The following is a 19,787-nucleotide window of genomic DNA, read 5'->3' as shown; positions in this document are numbered from 1 at the left end:
ATATAATTGGGTTAAGGCATTTTAAACTAACTCCATGAAAGCTAACTTGAATTGGGTCGCAAAGCTAAATGGGTTGTGCATTTGATAGCTTAGCTCCACAGATCGAAAAACCAAAGCCCACAATTTGGTAGACGTATGTTAGGGGAATGCGATAGACAAAAATGACAGTAATACCCTCATCATACTTTAGAAATGCCAAACGTCGGGGCTCCTCACTAGTAAATTCCCGCGTAACAGTGATTTTGGGGGGAAATCAATTTTCGGGATTCTTATATATTCCAAACATCTGGGCTCTTCATTTCTCTCATCATCCTTTTGCTTATGCTGTTATCAAATCTATTTTCGAGAAGTGTTTATCACGAACCGCGAAGAACAGAAGGCGAGATGGCTTCGACGCATTCAGGTCATTGATTTATCCACTGATGTATTTTCTTTTCTGCAATGGTTATACATGATTATAATGCAATATTGATATACTATAATGTCTATTGTTCATCATGTATTTATGAATGTTGCTTCCTGAGTTTGGTTTATGTTGTTCATTTTATTCTTGCTATCAATATTGATCATTCGATTCTTGGCATGGGATGAGCAAAACTATTGTTTATTTTATTTGAGATGTATTTGAATATTCTTATATGTTAAAATTTAGGCATCATCATCTTTGTTTGCTGCTGTGTATATATATGTATGTATATAGAAATCTGCAGTTTAGTTCCCGATTTGTATTTTCATGGTCCTGCTTATTTATTAGGGAGCAACGAGTCAGCCCGTGCCCGTGTCAATAAGACCGACAAAACACGTCGGAGCTGGACAGTGAAGGAGGAGGAGACGCTGATAACCTCGCTTAAGCAACTGGTGGCGGAAGGTTGGAATTCAGATAATGGTTTCAGGGCTGGGTATCTCACGAAGCTGGAGGATGCTATGAGGCAAGTGTTTCCCGAGACCGACTTGAAGGGTGTTCCGCACATCAACTCTAAGATATGTGCTTGGAAAAAGAACTACTATAGCCTATCGGCGATGCTACAAATCAACGGGATCAGATTCAACCCCAATGGTAACCACATGATCGATTGCACTAATGATATGTGGGAACAAATTGTGAAGGTATTTTTCGGGCATACATTTAACCACCATGCTTTAGTTTATTAATGTTACTCATATGTGCATTCATATTACTTTGCAGCGTGATCCGAATGCAAGACTAATGAGGCATAAAGCGTGGCCATTGTTGGAGGATTGGAAAGAAGTTTTTGGAAAAGATAGAGCGACTGGGGAGCACGCGGAAGACCTTATGGATGCTGTGAACGAGATGCAACGCCATGAAAACATGTCGCAGCACACTCCAATGTCTGACTACCATGTAAGCCTCGATGATATCTCACACCCCGAGATGGTAGATGAGAGTGTGGGGCAGAGCAGTAAGGATGAGCGATGTAAAAAAGGTATCGTTGGTGGCAGAAAACGTAAGAAACACGGGGACATGAGCGGTGTATGTGAGGTGCTCCGCGAGATTAATCGCACTACTGATATGAGGCTGGCAAACTTGGCCAACCGGATTGGCTACGAGTTCGATATGGGAAAGGCTAGGCAGGAAGTGTTCGAGCAATTAAGTGACATTCCGGGGCTGATGTTGCTTGAAAAGTTCGACGTTTGTGAGCTCCTAGCCTACAAGGTTGAGAGGCTCGAAATTTTCCATGGTCTCCCGGCAGAAGCACGCCGAGCTTATGCCATGCGTTTGCTCGAGGGCAGTTATAAGCAAATCTAATTAGGATTTGGTTTTCTTTTGGTGTTCGCGTGCTTCGAACTTATATTATCTATTATGCAGCAAGCTTGGTATTTTTATATGTTTCGCCTAGTTGACTCTGATTTTGAGGGCGTTAGTCCTTTGTTGTTGGTTTCTCACTCGTGAGATGTTATCTTTGTTGCAGACTCCTTTCTTTGAAGGTTATGAATGCATTTGCTTTATCTATTTCATGGCTATGCATACAATCACTTGATTATGTTATAATGTCTTGCATTGATTTGTTAATTGCAAACAAAGATAGTTAATAAAGATTAAAATTCACTTAATAAAGTGATATTCAGAAAACATGGTGAACCGATGATGATTCGCAGCACAAGACCATAAAAAAAAGGGCATCATTGACTCTGTAAAGCCCAGCAAAATAAAAACTGAAAAGATACCCAGGAACCTATCTTAAAACACCATGCATAATCAAATGATGTAGCTACTTAAATGGACTAGAACTTGCACAAGAACTTGCGTCGTTTGGATCGGGGACAGAGTCCACGGTATTGGCTTTCAGTGCGAATGATCCGCGGGGTGAGAACATCATGTTCGGCGCCAAAGAGGGCAAATTCAGGTACACATCTCCTAGAGCCTGTTTGGGAGGGTTGGAACTGGACTCAGCGTCATCATCAAATAACTTACGGGAAACTTTGACCACTGGAGAGCTAACTTCATCGTCATCGGAGATCACAATGGTATTCTTCGTAGAGCTTATCTCGATAACATCATGTGTTGGTTCGATCTTGATATGCTTAGGGCCAAACAAGGAGCACATCTTGTAATACTCCGGCTCTCCGGCGTGGTAGTAAGCTTGAGCCCAAATATTCTCCTTGAATACGTTAAACAATGCAAACAAATTATGAATAGAATATAACATTAATCACAAGATCATAACAAGAAATATAAAAAATTCACCGAGAATATCTTCTCCCAAACTTCATCAGTTGTAAATATGCGGTTTAGATCCCAATCCCACCGAGTCTCATGCATCATCATAATTTTGCTAAATGTGTGATAACACCCCTCTAGAACCACAAGCCTATCTTCGATATCTTTGCAGTTGAGTGATTTATTAAACACTCGATTAATGTCCGCCATTGCGATGAGAATTGTCGTGGGGCTGTGAACTCTCGTGCCTAGTTTGTAGAGATTTCAAAGAACATAAGTTAAGGCAAATCAATGTGTCAAAGTAAAATGATAAGAACATATGAAATAGCAAATTAAACATAACTTTTTCAACCCATACTTCTTTATTCTTCTTCGACCGTGAGGATCTTGGCCAGTAGCATCCTATCCATCTCACTTTTCCAGCAACTGTTGTAGAAGAACTTCTCCTGTTTCGGTATGTCGTTGAACTTCATGCTGCCACAACGATTTGAAATCTGTAGTTTATTTAGAATCAAATATTTGTTGGGTAATGAAGTTAACTCTTTGTTCCTTTATTTATAGAGAGAAAAATTATCAAACGACGTGCACCAGTAAATGTAATTGCATGGTGGTTGAGCCTTTCTATTACATGAAATTAATTTAGTTTTCAAACTATCAGACATGATTTATTACTATTCAGCCAATGGAAACCATTGGAAAGTTGACATTGTGAAGACCACCAATACAATTGGATATTCTCTAATTAATATTTGGATGAAATTGGTAGATCATGTATTAAGTACCCATTCTTTCAACTACCAGCTGACCCCTCCCACCAACAGTTCTTTAGTTTTTTTATACATAAGTTAATGCAGATTTTTCAAAAATAGATTTGGTAATAAAAACGTAACAGGCATAATATAATTACCAAAATGACAATAATAATAAAGTTGTCAATTAGATTGTCAAGATTCAGAAATCCTAAAAACATCAGTAATAAATTGAGAAAATTTTATACAAGTTTCCCCATGATAAAGCCAAGCAATATAAACATTGTAGCCATAAACATAAAATTGATTTGTTGGTCATTTTTTGGTGTTGCTCTTCCAGTAACAGGAACTTGCGCGTCAAGATATTCAGATCCGCTGGTTTGAGGAGTTGATGACGCAGCTGATTGAGTTGTGTGCTTGTGCGGAGGCTCTGGATTCATTTGGGGCCTGTACGAGAAGGTTGTAGCATGTCCTTCATGGTGAAACTCATCACACTAGTAGAATGATCCCTCATGTGTAAGGAAGAGTGGGCATTTGTAATAATATCTTCCGGCATTCAGCGCGTTCCTCCCCGCGCAACGCAATACCATTCTCCCATGATTACGAATGCCACACAGTGGAGCGCCATAGACATAACATGGTGGAGAATCTATAAAACCTATTCATTATAAGACGAAGACGACAAATCAATATGCAACATACTACACAAAATCCAACAAAATTTTCATCAACTCAATCATAAGCAAATTTAGAAGGAACTAGACGCAATATAGTTGCTCAGAAGTCAGGTAACACACACATACATATGAAATTAGATTTTGCGAGAAGTAAATCTAAATTCAATTACATGAAACATTAAAATCCAATATTGCACACACAAACAAGAAGTCCCAATAATGGTGGAGTATCCATGCCTCCTCAGTTACATCAATGAAGTGCAACATATTGTTGCCACATTGCTTGAGCCATGGCATCTCAAGTTGCAGACCATTCCGGCGACGGCTCCACGGCATCCACATAATCACCGTGGTCAGGCTCTATGAATTCATTGTCTGTCGGTAGGTTGTCGAACGCTTGCTCTATTGGATCAACAATCATCTCATTTCTAATTGCCAAAGAATGTCATAAATTTCCGCGTGTCTTCTGGGGAAAATGGTTGTGGGATTCTTATATTCCGGTAAGGAGGTCTCTTCTTTCCTGGAGAATCATTCATAATAGGCTGCCTACTCACGACCGCTTGATTCGACAAGGTATTCAAATGTCGAATCACTGTCCGTTTTGTTTTAATGCGGCCGAAAATATTTCTCATATTTTTTGGTCTTGCTCGGCGGTGAAAATGGTCTGGCAAGAGTTGCTCAGCTGGTTCAGCTTTGAGCAAGCTGCCCATGAGATTGATATACATAACTTTATGGTGGCAACTTGGAATCTAAAACTTAGCTCACAACTTAATTGTCTCTGGAAAGCTGGTGTCATTACAGCTCTTTGGGCCATTTGGGGACAACGTAACAGTTGTGTTTATGATGACAAAATTTTTGATTATAGGCGCGTTCTCCAGATGGTAAAAGTTTGTTTCAGGGAGATGGACATGAACTGCCGTAATATTGGTCACATGAGTAATTCGTGGTCTGATTATACTATGTTAAGGAAGATTGGCGTCTCTCCTAGGATCGCCCCTCCCCCGAAATTTATTTCCGTGCATTGGTGGCCTCTTGTGGCTCCTTGGATGAAAGTTAATACCAACGGTTCGGCAATGGGGGCTCCGGGTCGAATTGCTGCTGTCGAGGTTTTTAGAGACAATTGGAGTTGGGTCAGAGGCTGTTTCCACGTGAAAGGAGGCGTTGGTTATCCTTATGAGGCGGAACTCCTGGCTGTCATAACCGCTATTCAAATTGCCAATTTGCGCGGATGGCACCACCTTTGGATAGAGTCGGACTCGACCTATGTAGTTCATATTCTTAACACGCGTTCGAAAGATGTTCCTTGGAGATTTGCAGCTTCTTGGCATTCTATCCTTAACATCCTTACTACTTTCCGTTTACAAATCTCTCATATTTATCATGAAGGTAACGCGGCGGCGGACATAATGGCAAACCATCAAAGAGAGGAGGGATGGTGGCCACATGAAATTGCTGAAATTCAAAAAGCTGTTCGTATTGACAGGCATACGCATAGCCATTTACGTATAAAGAATTAATGTTTGTTTGGTTTTTATGGTGGTGGATCTTGGAATGTTCTTTGAAGTTTTTTACAATTTTCCGGTGTGCTGGAAATTAGATTTCACAGAGTACTCCGGTGGTTGCCCCGAGAGTTAGCTTTCTTACTCCGCGGGAGGTTTATTTTGTTCCAGATGCGGCTCTCAAGAAAGATCTGGAAAGGAGTTTGTTGAGCTCTATCTACTGTTTTCTCCTTCATGTAAGAGAGAAGCATCAAAGTTTGGCTTTCCATCAAACATTTGTGAGGGAGTTTTATCAAGCAAGGATTAGGAGAAGCCTTTATTTGCTGCGGCTGGAGTCGCCTTCTTACTCGCGCTGCTGCTTCGGTTTGTCCGGTGGGCTTTTATCGAGCTTCTTGTTTTTTGTTGCGGGGTTTCTTCGAGCAGTTGGTGGGCGGGTTTTTGCCAGGAGCTTGCTCATCAGGGTGATGGTGAGGAATGTGGTCAGTGATGATCGTGGGTTGTTTCCTGTTCCTTGGTGCGTACTGTGGCTGCCAGAGGTTTGTTGAGCTGTTTGTTTCTTACTGCGAGCTTTATTCAAACAGCTGGTGGGCGGTTTTGGGGTTGTTGATCGTGGCTCGCTGGATGGAGTTAGGCATCGGGATGTTGGGCTTCTTTGATGGTCTGTTTTTGGTACGTCTGGTGTGTGTTTGGTTCCGATGATGGGGTGATGGAGCTCGGCGACAGCTTCTTACCAGCTGGGACTCTCACACCTCGCGTCATCTGGTTTTTGTGGCTGCTGCGGGGCTTGGGAAACCTTGAAGACGGCATCATCCAGGTAGTTGTTTATTGTGGAGCGGCCGTAAGAGGTTATTATTTTGGGGAGGATGGGCCTTCAGCGACGGCGTATCACCGGCTGATTGGCCTCTCTTCCTTTGTTGAACGATGGCTGGAGGAGGGCCTCGACGACGGCGTCTTACAGGCCGGGGTTCCTTCTATGACCGACATCGGTGTTGCTTGTTTGGGGTTCTGTTTTTTCCCTTGCGTTTTCTTCTCTTCTCATTCTTTCTTGTGTTGGGAAGCCGGGATTATCTAGGAGCGATGGTCCGGCCGGAGTTTCTGAGATTCTCCCAACTCAGCTTCTAACACTTTTTTCTTTATAGACGGGTACTCTTTTTCCTCTTGCTGAGGTTTTAACGAGGCTCGGCCCTTAGTATGCTTTTCTGTGCTTTCAAGGGTTTAGGTTTTGCTGTTTTTTCTCTTTTCTTTTTTAATATAATCCTATTTTAAATATTATTACTGCTATTATTATTATTATTATTGTTATTTTCGATATTTTGTGCAATGTTGACAAATACAGGGCTAATCTGATGGGGTATCAGGCTTTGATTATTCTTTTAAAATGAAGAGAACTTAGCTCCGGCAAACCAGTCTTGGCTCCCAATTTTAACGACTCAGCTCCAAGCCGAAGACTATTGTAAGGGCTTAAGCCCAATTATTTAGATAAATTGGCCTTAGAGGTCAAATGGGCTAAGTTCACTTAATAGCATATAAATAGGGCTCTTTCATTTTTTTTACACACAAGTTAGTCATTCTACTCAATTCTCACAACTTGTAAATGTAATTGCTCTCCAAATATAGTGAAAAACTCCAAAACCCTGTGGATGTAGATCTTATGATCGAACCACGTAAATCTGAGTCTTTTTTTTATCATTTTTATTTATTGAGTGTGTTTAATTTTTGCTTCATCACAAACCCTAGAATCAGAAACGAAACTAGCCAGACATAAATAAATAAAAAACATAATTAAAAGAAAGCAATAGAGAAGACTGAAATAAATGAAATAGATAAACCTCAGAATGAATCTGAATAAACAGTTTGAATCTTAAAGTCTTGCAGAAAATAAATCTAATCTATGAAAGTAATAAAATTCTAAGTCTAAAAACCGAAAAAATATAAAAAGTTGGAGAAGAGAGGTGTCTAATAGGTCAACAAAAGGACCTATATATAGGCACATGAAAAAGACATAGTACATAACTCGAAAATACTGATAAAAACACAAAAATCCGCAAAAACACGAAGAAAATAGCAAGTTCGGCGACCACAGCGGCGCTCAATGCCTGGGTCGTTGCCTTCAAGCCAAAAATCCTTCTTTAGTTGGCGGTCGCCACATGATCGCCGTGGGGGTCGCCACCATTCCGCTGTTGTACACGACTTCTTGTTTCGGCCATATCTTTCTCGTTAAAATTTCGATTTGCGATCCATTTGCGCCAACAAACTTATATCGAGATTATCTGCAACTTCCTTTCAAACCATTCTTCCAAATTCACCTTCAATATTTCTATAGGTTTCATCAAAGTATGAGCAAATATCATATTTCACAAGATAAAAGCAATTTAAGCATAAGACAATCATCAAACACTCAATTCCCTATAAAATTGACATCATATGAACATTCAAAATCACAGAAAAATGAGTGTTATCAACTTCTCTTTCCCCATCTCTTTGCTTGGTTGGTGTTCTTTATTGTAATGCGTTGTTTTTGTTTATTGTTAGATGACATTTGAAAAGAAAAAGTTCCCCAATTTCTCCAACAAAAATAAAAAATCTCACTTTGTTTTTTCTGGTGTTGTTGAATTTGATATAAGTAGACACCCAAAGATAGCTTGTGTAGTAAAAGATGTGATTTTCTTGAATTTTTTTTATTATATCTGCAAATCATGTAAGCCCTTTTAGATGATTGCAACTTATGTGTTACGTTAAGACTTACACCAATCAAATATATTTCTAATAAGTCTTCTTGAACTTTTTTTGCTAGCTGATAGCAGTTGGAGCTGTTTCTCTTAGATGATTGTTGCTTATATTGAGGTCGACTAGTTGGACATTTAGACATTGAATCAGGAATGAGGACTTCGATGAACTTTCTTTTTTCTTTCCTTGCTACTCACTAATATAGTTATATTCAAGGGACACATCTTTCTCTATATCTCATATCTTTCTATATGATCTCTCTACCTATTCTTATTATCTCTACGAGTCTTAATTTCTTGAATATAAGTGAGTTGGAGGGAATAACGATTTTGAGCCCATTATCGGCGCTATTATTATACTTACTTTTCATAAAATCAAATATTTCTTAACAAAAGATAAGATTTTGTTTACGCAAATTCTTGTGTGCTCCATGACACTAAAACTTGCATTAAATGACACTAATATGATAGTGTTATTCGCGACAGTGTTATTTATATAACATGATATTGTCATTTGTAAAATAAAATAGTGTTAGTGTCATTTCAAGCAGTGTTATTTATAATGTTAGTGTCATTTCAAGCAGTGTTATTTATATAACATGATAATGTCATTTGTAAAACAAAATAGTGTTGGTGTCATTTCAAGATAGTGTTAGTGTTAGTGTCATGGAGCACGGTGCTCCATGGAGCACACAAGACTGCCTCTTTTGTTTAAACGTAAATAAAACTTTCATAAAATCAAAAAGACTTTTATTTAGAATAAATAATACTTTGAGACAATTTATTTGTAAATAAAACGATGTTTAAATGTAAATAAGACTTTTCACAAAATCAAGTAAAACTTTTATTTAGAGAAAATAGAATTTTAAAACATTTTATCTGTAAATGAAACTTTGCTTGAATACAAATAAGACTTTTCCATAAAATCAAATAAGATTTGACTTTTTTATTCGTAAATAAGATTTTATTTGAATATAAATAAAAAAAATATTTTCTTAATAGCAACTAAGACTTTTTATAAATCAATTTTGCGATTATAATAAATTGAAGGTTTATTTGTAAACTATATATATATTTTTATTTTCTTTCATTTATCTTCTTATTTTTTGTTTATTTCTTTTATAAAATTGTGAAATTCTGCTAATTATAAAATACTTGATATGTATATAAAATTAAAAATCACGTCAAGAGCTTTAAGTTGATATATTTTATGTAAATATTAGATTTAAGATGTAAATGTTATATTTATTTAAAAATTAAAACTTAACAAAATTCTCTCTAATCTATCATCTTTTTTTGAAAATCTAATTTCCATTTTTTTAACTTCTTTGTTTTCTTATTTTATTTTTCTTTTCGTATTATCAACTTTTATTATTGTGAACTCTTCTTTATTTTTATTTTTTTCAATATTTTTCTCAAACATATTAAATTAAAATTATATTTATAAATATAATAGACTTGATATCAATTTTATATATGCGAAAATATAAAAATATTTTTCATATAGTGCACAAGTACCAATACTCCCTCCATCTCATGGTTATAACATGATCTATTTGTATTTTGGGCTAAAATTAAGATTAGAAAGAATATGAAAAATAAGTCATTAGTTTTCCCATCTTGTTTTTAAGTTCAATTTACAACGGATCTCTGTGGAAACTACCGCCAGACAAAATTTTGAAAAAATTTCAAAATCTGGCCCTCACTTTCTCGTTTGTACATACGCTCTTCCCAATCCGGATCTTTTCTCCTTCAACTTCTGCCGTCAAATTCCTCGGAGAGACAGAGAGAGAGAGCTGCGTATGGCTTCCAAGAACCAGAACAAGCCTCCTCCTGGTCTTTCACATGTGAGTGCCGTTTCCCTTGCAAATACATTTCTGCTTTTAGTCACTCTGGGTTTCGTTTATTGTTTCAATGTTTGCCTGTTGTTCGGTATTGGTGCACGATTAGGGTTTTAAATTATTTCTTGTGAAATTTCGGTAATTGTCAGTAAATGCCGCTGGTATGTTTGATTCGATAATGTGTTGGGATAGTTTTGATTGAATTACTTTTTCCTTTTTAAGGAGGGAGTTAGGACACAAATGTTTTATCGGTTGTTTCGAAGGTGTGTTCTACAAATTACTACCTTTTTGTAAAAAATTATTTTTGAATTGGGGGTGCTCCTTGTTTTATGCAGGGTAAGTTCAGTGGCGATGAGGTTTTGGTGGATAAGAGACGAAGGATTGGAGGTACTAAAATGTCATCCAGCAGTGTGGCCAGACCACAAACCCGGCAAGCATTTTCAGTAGTTAATGGGGGGCAGGATCCACCTCCAAACAGTAGGCCGCCAAGCAGCTCTGATTGTGGAGTTATTGAGTTCACGAAAGAGGATGTAGAGGCCTTGCTCAGTGAGAAACCCGGAAGTAAAAATAAATTTAACTACAATTTCAAGGTATTTTGAATGGGATTTTTCTTTTAATTGGTTAGTTGTGTCACAGTTTGGGTATGACCTGGCGGTTAATCACTGTCAATGTGAATGTAAATGAGCTTCAGTCTGTTGATTTACTGTTAATTCGGGAGGCTTCTGCTTTTTTCAGGAAAAGAAAGAACAAATGGATGACTGCATTAAAAGGCTCAAGCAGTGTATTAGGTGGTTCCAACAGCGAGAAGGCAATCATGTCACAGAGCAGGAAAAACTCAAGACATTGTTGGAACTCGCAGAAAAGAAATGCAGTGATGTGGGTAAGGGTGATTCTTTCTTAATTGGCTATTCTTGGTCTTTGCTGAATATGTTTTTTCTAGTAAAAAAGTATTTAACGTGATTTATCTTTTAACTTTAAATTTGTGACCACTGTTAGAACTGCTGATGAAAGAGAAGGAAAATGTATTGAATTCAATCGTCATAGAGTTGCGGAAAGACCTAGACACTCTGCAAGAAAAGCATACTAAAGTGGAGCTAGATAAATCGGTATGAGACTGTCATGGGACATTAAACACGGTTTTGGATTGCTATTATCCAAAGCACCACAAAGAACTAATTGTTAAATACAGGAAGCACTGGATTCTTTAGCACGAGAAAGAGAGTCCAAACTTGCCGCAGAGAAAGTGCAAGCTTCCCTTCTAGAAGAACTCAAGCGAACTCAAGAAGACAATGCTAGTAACATCCAGAAGGTCTGTAGAGGATACCTTAAAGCATATTGCTAAGGACTGTTTTCAAATTTCTCATCCTAATGTGTTCTTCTGGGTGTTAAATGTCTTGTGCAGATTCAGTCACTCAATGATATGTACAAGAGGTTACAGGAGTACAACACAAGCTTACAACATTATAACAGTAGGCTGCAATCTGAACTTCATGAAACTAATGAGACACTGAAACATGTTGAGAAAGAGAAGGCAGCAGTTGTGGAAAACCTTAGTACATTGAGAGGCCACTACAGTTCTCTGCAAGAGCAACTTGCAACCTCAAGGGTGAGTTTTTTGTTTCAATTGTGACCTATGCTAAATTCATTCTAGAAGAATTAAAAGGAGACTGTGATACTTTTCCCATAGTTAGTAACATGCATGTTGTCTAGTTTGTGAATGGTATTTATTATTTCATAGCATGAGAAATTTGATGTGTTAATTGGTCAACTCGATCAAGCTAACCTTAAAACATTCCATGATTTTCATGTTCTAGCAACAATATCGATTAATTTATTTAGTTCAACTTTTCACTTGAGCTATATGTGTTATTTTAATGTATTACACTATCTTTAATGTGATATATTGAGCAGTTGGGTTGATTTACTTCATGTTTCTTGCTAAAGACAATGCTATTTGCTATGCTGATACATTTTCATCAAATAATTATTTATTCTTATATATGTTTGATCTTAAAAGGAATCGCAAAATGAGGCTGTAAAACAAAAAGAGGCACTGGCTAGTGAAGTTACAAGCTTGAGAGGCGATTTGCTGCAAATAAGAGATGATCGTGATCGGCAGTTGTTTCAAGTTCAGGCTTTATCAACTGAAGTAATGAAATACAAAGAATGTGCTGGAAAGTCGATTGCTGAGTTAGATAGCTTCACTAGCAAAATGAATGAGCTAGAGGTTTGTTTATCCTGTCGCCTGTCAAGAATTAAGAATCTGGAAGCATTCTCTAATAGCTACGCTTTTTCTTTTTTGTCAGTCAACTTGCTTGTGTCAAACTGAGCAAATCAGACGACTGCAGGAGCAGCTGGCATTTTCAGAGAAGAAGCTGAAGGTTGTTTGTTTGGAATGTGTTTTATTAGTCTGGACTCACAACTTTTATTCTTATCTTTGTTTACCATTATGTCAGTTGTCAGACATGTCAGCAACAGAGACAAAATCTGAATTTGAGGAACAAAAGACAATTATTCGTGAGTTACAAGAAAAACTGACTGATGCAGAATTGAAAATTACAGAAGGAGAAACGCTTCGTAAAAAACTGCACAACACTATCTTGGTACTAATAGTATCTACATTTTATCAGTTTTCTAGAAATTTTTCATAATAGATTATTGTCTATCTTAATTTATGTACTAGAGTTTTTCTATTAAAATTGTTATTGAGATCTGTTTGTCAATACAGGAGTTGAAAGGCAATATACGTGTCTTTTGTAGAGTGAGGCCCTTTTTGTCTGATGACGGGATTGGAACCGACACAAAAGTAATCTCTTTCCCAACATCCACAGAATCAATGGGTCGAGGCATTGATATTAATCAAAATGGTGAGCTTACTTGATGGAGTTAGAAATTCACATGTTCTGTGGATTTATGTTCACTTGTTCCATTTTTTGACCCTAATTAATGATGTTTCTCAGGGCAAAAGCATTCTTTCACTTTTGACAAAGCATTTATGCCCGATGCGTCCCAAGAAGAAGTTTTTGTGGAAATAGCACAGCTAGTACAGAGTGCACTGGATGGTTATAAGGTGATAAATTGTCTATAGAGATCTTATTGATTTTCTGGCTCGTTCACAAAGAAAGATTTTTATAAAAACTTTTTTTAGTGATGACCTATTTTCTTTGAGATTTGATGAATAGTTCATATTTTCATAAAACAGTAACAAGTTGTTTCTTGTGATTACAGAGAATAGGAGATTCAGAAGAAAAAAAATAAAAAAGGAAAAATGGAAAATGAGCACACACACTGCATTATCGTGTTAGTTGACAAATTATATCATTACTAGTTTGTTTATGTCAGGTTTGTATTTTTGCTTATGGGCAAACTGGTTCCGGCAAGACATATACTATGATGGGCAAGCCAGAGTCACCTGATCAAAGAGGTTTGATTCCAAGAACATTAGAGCAGGTATTTGAGACGAGACAAATTCTTCAAGCCCAAGGATGGAAATATGAAATGCAGGTGACTGTTGCATTATCTTTTGTTTACTTAAAATATTTTTTCCCCCTTCAACTTATTTACCATACTATAATCATCTTTTCAGGTTTTTATGCTTGAAATATATAATGAAACAATTCGTGATCTGTTGGTGCCAAACAAATCCAGCTCTGATACATCTCGACCAGAAAATGGGAAGCAATACAATATTAAACATGATGCAAATGGAAACACTTATGTTTCTGATCTGACAATTGTGGACGTTCGTAGTAGCAAGGAGGTTTCTTACCTCTTAGACCGAGCAGTGCAGAGTAGGTAATAATATACATGTACCCTCAATCCTCTTCTTTTGCCTAAGTATGAGCTCTTTTTGGATGTAATTGTTGCAGTGTTTCAAGCACTTTAAACAACAATTTCTTGTAGTTCTTTTGCTTTACCCACTAAGAATTTGCCTAAAAGCTTGTTGTTTCTATTTATTAAACTTTGATTTTAGGTCCGTAGGGAAGACTCAAATGAATGAACAATCTTCAAGGAGCCATTTTGTCTTCACCCTGCAAATTAGGGGTTTTAATGAGGTGTTGCCATTTAACTCTGGTCACCAATCCCAAACTTATCATTTATACAACTTAATATTGTATTTTGTGTTATTAGAGTACCGATCAACAAGTACAAGGCGTTCTTAATTTAATTGACCTTGCTGGTAGCGAGCGGTTATCTAAGAGTGGCGCTACTGGAGATCGGTTGAAAGAAACTCTGGTATCAGAATTACAATAATCTGTATTCTTCTTAAATCAAATCTAGTATTTCTTGACTTGTTTACAATCCTTACTCAGGCCATCAACAAGAGCTTGTCGGCGCTAAGTGATGTTATATTTGCCTTGGCCAAGAAGGAGGAGCATGTCCCTTATAGGAACTCCAAATTAACCTATCTTCTCCAGGTGATTGTTCAACCAAACACTGCTTATATGTGTCTTATGATTTATGATAGCATTTATCAATATATTTAGGTTCCAAAAAGGATTGAAATCGAGCATTCACCCTTGTGCTTTTTTATTTTACATTTAGATTAATGAAGAATTCATGTGGCATCTCCACTGGCATTAGAGAAATGTTGACCTTTTTTGCTTGTTTTATTGTGATATTCTTATTTCTTAGAGAAATATATGTAAGTGTCAGCTTTTTAGCCTTTCTTCTCAATGGGAAATGCTCTCTAGCAATAGAAGCAACTTATCTTGGAACCACATGCTGCTTGCACATCTGCTTTCATTGGGTTTGCAACATAAGTGATCTCGAAATCAAGCCCTCTTGTTTTCTTCTACTTGCAGCCTTGTTTAGGTGGAGACTCCAAGACGTTGATGTTCGTCAACGTGTCACCGGATCCTTCATCCGTAGGTGAATCAGTTTGTTCACTGCGGTTTGCTAGAAAGGTTAATGCTTGTGAAATAGGTGTACCAAGGCGCCAAACGAGCCTAAAGTCTTATTCAGATTCTCGTCTGAGCATTGGCTGATATTTAGAAAGTGTATTTTACATTGAAACATTAAGATGCCCTTCTAACCTAAGCAATCTTGTAACTTGATTGATTTGATACCTTGAGCCCATGTATTGTGTAAGCTGACATTATGTTTGTATTGATAATAGATAAAATCGTTACAAATTCAAATTCTCTCTGAACATGCCTCACTCTCTCTTTTTTTTTTTTGGATACAATGATGAAAACATTTGGAAGTAGAGCAGGTGAGCAGCATGATTTTTAGGCCATTCGAGCCATAACCTCTTGCAGAAGTGGTGTGGTTGCTTGATAACGTGAGTATATCTGAGGAACATCTTGCTTTCTCACTGCTTCTAGTAGCTGTCAAAAATAACAATTACTCCCCAACTCCATTGCTTTTCTTTTCCAATAAAATAGATGGTAAGTAATTTACCTTTTCGAAGCTGTCAAACAAGCGATTTGCAAGGTCCATGAGCGGCTCCTTGTCATCAAGCGGCGCGGCCGAGATGACTCGATCGAAGTCGAAGTACATGAAGGTGGACTTGAGGCGCAGATAGCGCCTGACGTAGTTCCAGGCGTCTTCCTGCGCTATCAAGTCCGCCATTGCTAGCAGATCGAACGCGTATCGTCTCAACCTCTGCATCCTCCCCTTCGTCCCTATGTTGGCAATGTAGATTCCTTTCTTCAGGAACGACCGCGTCCCCGTCTCTTCATTGTCGATTTCTTCACCAAGAATTAATACTCAAGCAGCAGCAACACATGCAAACTTTAAAAAAAGTGTATATATATATATGTATAATATATGCATACTGTTGTTGGCGTATGGCACTGGTATGGGGCCCTCGATCCAAAACCCGTTGTCTTGGGCGACTGAGGCTCCGGTGGCGGCATTTGCTACGAGTGTAATCGAGGCCAGCCCAATGGCGACTCTCCTTGTTGCCCGGAGATCGTTCCCGCTTGGCCGTGGCTTTTCGACGCCGCCAAGCTTTATAACGGCGGGGAGGGCGCCGTTGAGATTAGGTGTAGTCGCCATAACTGGTTTCTAAGTGAAGAATGGTTTTGTTTTGGTGATACAGAGTAGCTTATGCCATATCCGTTGTAGCGCTACGACTGTCCTGTCCACTCATGCTATATCCGTAAAATTCCTTCACTGCCACGGTTGTTACTCATGCTACTAATAAATAATACTCCATCCGTCTCTCTTATAATGTCACATTTTCCTTTTTAATTTGTGTTATTTATAATGACATTTTTTAAAAATACTATGTGATATCTACATACTCTTCACGTATAAAATAAGTGGTTCTTATCCACTTTACACTCTTAACATCTTATTCTTAATCTCCGTGCTCATTTTTATTGCGCCATTATAATTGGGACCGAGGGAATACTCTTTTGTCCCAACCGACTTGACCTATTTCTTTTTGTCACGTTATTTAGGAGATAAAGATTGTAGTGTAAACTGAGTGAGCTGGTATTTAATATAGTGTAAGGATATTATCTAAAAGAAAAATAAATTAAGTTAAGTGAATTTTTTTGAAAAAGAATACATGCCAAGTCGGAGAGAGTAGTAACTATATCTAATAGATACTCACTAATTTATGTAATATGATTACAACATAACAACAAAGAACAAGAAATTTGCGTGTGTATTAATTTAGGGATAGAGTGATTAATAACTGAGCTTATAAATATAAAGTTTAAATTCATCGTGTTTCATTTTTTAAATTTAATTATTAGTTTTTTCAAAAATAAAAAACCGGAACAAGGTTAGATGAAATCGATGCCAATAATGCTCTGTATTTATAAGGTGCTCTAAGAAAAAGGAATAGAGAAAAAAATTAGAAAATTTTAATAACCTCGTGTGAAGCTGATTATTGGAAAAATATCGATCAATAATTATTTAAGCACTTTACCGAAATATTTAATTGGATTTTGGTCAATTTGAGAATTCGGCAAATCAATGTTAATTAGTGTACGGATTTAATGTAACCGAAAGCCACTGATCCTTCGCTCCATAATTTAGAGTGTATCATCATATCTTATTTTTAATTTTTTAATTTAATAATTATTTGTTATAAAAATAAAAAATACTCCATCCGTACAGGAAAGAACTTCCTAGGACGAAGTGACATGGGTTTTAAGAAAAAAGTATTGTTGAGTGTATTGAGAGTGAATAAAAGGTAGTTCAGTGTATTGAGAGCGGTGAAAATGTGTTATAATTAATATTGAGAGTTTTGAAAAGTGAAAAGTAAGAAATTATAAGTAGTGGGGTATAGTCCAAAAATAGGTAGGAAGTTTTTTTGTGGACGTCCCAAAAAAAAAAGATAAGAAATTCTTTCGTGGACGGAGGGAGTATTATATAATAATTTCTAATTAATATTTATCACTAAAAATTTAAATTCAAAAAAATTATATATATTCTAACTTTGATATAATTAATCAAAATACTCCATAATAATTCAAATAATTCATTGTTAATTATCTTTTTATTTTATTTAAACATAATAAATTAATACCGAAGAAAAATTAATTAAAATTTATAATAAATAAAGAGTGAAACATGATAGTACACACTAAATTGTGATATAGAAGATCTAATCTGAAACCCGTAGCCCTAAAAAAATCTGCTGGACACACAAATTCACACCAACACAGTCTTTGATCCTTAGGATAGAAGCGATTTGTTTAGCTTTACATCCATCCCGATGTATCATTTCTAATACATCAGTGGGACACGTCCCAACGCATTGGATACATCCTATACATATATCATAAATTTGTATTTAATGTGGTATTGGATTTATACATTTTGAATGTCATAAATTTTCAATCTAGTAAACTAACTTATAAATGAATTCTATAAGTTAGATACGAGATGAATCAATGAGTGGTCATGATCAATTTTCTTTCGAATTTCTTTATAAAAAATGACCAAAATACTTTGATTTCTTGTATTTTTGCAACCAAATCACACCTCACTCGTCCCAAACCTATTAATTTAAATTTATTTTTAAATATTCAATTTTCCCGAAGAAGTGTGTGGAGAAGCTCAATTTTTGGATAGGCGAGTACTACAAGATTTTTAAGTCAAATGAGGAGTTCTTGAAGTAGAATCATGATCTTAGAGTTGAACTCTTGATCTTGGAGACTGCAAACAAGGCAAATAAGAGACAAATTCGAGTGTAGCTTGTGGTCATTTAAGTCCTTTTGGTGCTAGTATTTGGATTCATACTTAGATAGATAGTTGATAGTTGATGCATTATCTATGACTTTTGTAATAGATTCGGTATCATGTGTTGGATCATAAGTGTTATCTTCATTATAAATGCAGAAAAAATGGCCATTTTGAGTTTAATTGTGTTATTCATATTTCCATTTGCTATAATCAATAACAAATGTTTTCCTGGAAAGAGGTCCCTTGGAGATTTGTGGCTTCCTGGAAAGCTGTTCTTAATATTTTGGATGAGTTTCATCTTATTGTCTCTCATATTTTCCGTGAGGGGAATAAACCAGCGGATATTATGGCAAATGGGGGGCGTACGGAAGGTTGGTGGCCTCACCCCATTGACGAGATTAAGCAGGCGGTGACGTTAGATATGGCTACGCATAGCCATATAAGGATTGTTAAATAATGGCTTTCCTTCGAACACCTGATGTGCGGCCGCGCAATAGAAGTTGGATGGACGACGAGTTCGCGTCTTGGTCAGCTTTAACGGCTGTTACGTTGAGTTGGAGGATTTTGAGGGATTGGGGGAAGTTGCCTTCTCTCTGGCAGCCTACGACGCTCACGGTTTTTGATGATTCTACTGCCAGTGCGATGTGGGGCATGGTTGTTCAAAGTTGGAGTTTCATCGAGCATCTGGCGGGCATTCTTGGTGGTGCTGCTCAATCGTGCACTGTTACTGCTGTGCTCGATAGTTTCTCTTGGAACGCTTGGTGGACTGGGTGCTTTGGTTTTTGCTGTGATTTCATGGCAGCATGCGCGATGTTCTTGGCAACTTACTCCAGAGATGCTTTACACGATTGCTTAGTTCCCGGCGACGGCGTTTCACCGGCCGGAACTATTTCGTTTGTTCTGGTTTGTGGGGTAACTTCGGCGACGGCATATAACCGGCCGAGTTGCTATCTTTTTTGGGTGCTTTTTGGGTTTGGTTCTGCGGTGGGCTCACGGCGACGACATATAACCGGCCGTGCAGCCCACTCTCGTTTCTTTGGTTTGATAGTGCTAACGGCGACGGCGTCTAACCGGCCGTGTAGCTCTTTCTGCGTGGCTTTGTGGCGACGGCGTCTAACCGGTCCTTTGCCTCTTTCCTGTTGTTTTTGGTGGGAGAGAGCCGGGATTGTTTGGGGACGATGGTTAGGCCGGAGTTCCGGAAACTCTCTCTTCCGCTCTTTCCCTCTTTGTTGCTTTTGCTCTCTAGACGGGTACTCTTTTTCCTTTCCATGGTTTTTCCCTTTGGGTTTTCCGTGAAAAGGTTTTAATGAGGCCCGGCCCTTAGTTTGCTTGCTTGTGCTTTCAAGGGTTTTCTTAGGTTTTTTCTTTTCCTTTTTAATAAAATCGCATTTTAATAATAATCAATAACAAATGTATATAAAACACCTGTTTGGAACCAAATGATGCTTCATTAACATAGAATCAAAA

The 19,787-nt window shown here is 37.3% G+C and overlaps 2 protein-coding genes across 2 annotated transcripts; one reads left to right on the top strand and one right to left on the bottom strand.

The window, feature by feature from the left end:
• The first annotated feature begins 9,961 nt into the window (after positions 1-9,961).
• On the top strand, positions 9,962-15,320 carry LOC130986972 (kinesin-like protein KIN-14N). Its single transcript, XM_057910523.1, has 17 exons — positions 9,962-10,178; positions 10,508-10,762; positions 10,908-11,052; positions 11,169-11,278; positions 11,362-11,481; positions 11,575-11,778; positions 12,190-12,399; positions 12,479-12,553; positions 12,629-12,775; positions 12,901-13,039; positions 13,133-13,242; positions 13,515-13,676; positions 13,759-13,967; positions 14,146-14,227; positions 14,304-14,408; positions 14,486-14,590; positions 14,978-15,320. Exons 1-17 carry the CDS (start codon positions 10,134-10,136, stop codon positions 15,158-15,160), a joined length of 2,406 nt encoding a protein of 801 aa, XP_057766506.1. The 5' UTR covers positions 9,962-10,133; the 3' UTR covers positions 15,161-15,320.
• On the bottom strand, positions 15,242-16,354 carry LOC130986974 (photosynthetic NDH subunit of lumenal location 3, chloroplastic). Its single transcript, XM_057910524.1, has 3 exons — positions 15,953-16,354; positions 15,576-15,865; positions 15,242-15,502 (listed from the first exon to the last, which is right to left on the bottom strand). The coding sequence occupies exons 1-3, from the start codon at positions 16,173-16,175 to the stop codon at positions 15,404-15,406; spliced, it is 612 nt and encodes a 203-aa protein (XP_057766507.1). The 5' UTR covers positions 16,176-16,354; the 3' UTR covers positions 15,242-15,403.
• Between the last annotated feature and the right edge of the window lie 3,433 nt (positions 16,355-19,787).

This window comes from Salvia miltiorrhiza, chromosome 5 (genome assembly GCF_028751815.1).
Source record: "Salvia miltiorrhiza cultivar Shanhuang (shh) chromosome 5, IMPLAD_Smil_shh, whole genome shotgun sequence".
Classification (NCBI taxonomy): domain Eukaryota; kingdom Viridiplantae; phylum Streptophyta; class Magnoliopsida; order Lamiales; family Lamiaceae; genus Salvia; species Salvia miltiorrhiza.
The sequence above is the reverse complement of the archived record's forward strand: the minus strand, read 5'-3'. Positions and strand labels throughout refer to the sequence as shown.

What these genes read in the sequence shown, in the direction of transcription:
- LOC130986972 (XM_057910523.1), top strand. Translation starts at nt 10,134, where the DNA reads ATGGCTTCCAAGAACCAGAACAAGCCTCCTCCTGGTCTTTCACAT. An exon ending in CTCCTCCTGGTCTTTCACAT is followed by an intron (nt 10,179 to 10,507) that starts GTGAGTGCCGTT and finishes TGTTTTATGCAG; the next exon opens with GGTAAGTTCAGTGGCGATGA. An exon ending in AACTGCACAACACTATCTTG is followed by an intron (nt 12,776 to 12,900) that starts GTACTAATAGTA and finishes TTGTCAATACAG; the next exon opens with GAGTTGAAAGGCAATATACG.
- LOC130986974 (XM_057910524.1), bottom strand. Translation starts at nt 16,175, where the DNA reads ATGGCGACTACACCTAATCTCAACGGCGCCCTCCCCGCCGTTATAAAG. An exon ending in AGTGCCATACGCCAACAACA is followed by an intron (nt 15,866 to 15,952) that starts GTATGCATATAT and finishes TTCTTGGTGAAG; the next exon opens with AAATCGACAATGAAGAGACG. An exon ending in TGTTTGACAGCTTCGAAAAG is followed by an intron (nt 15,503 to 15,575) that starts GTAAATTACTTA and finishes TATTTTTGACAG; the next exon opens with CTACTAGAAGCAGTGAGAAA.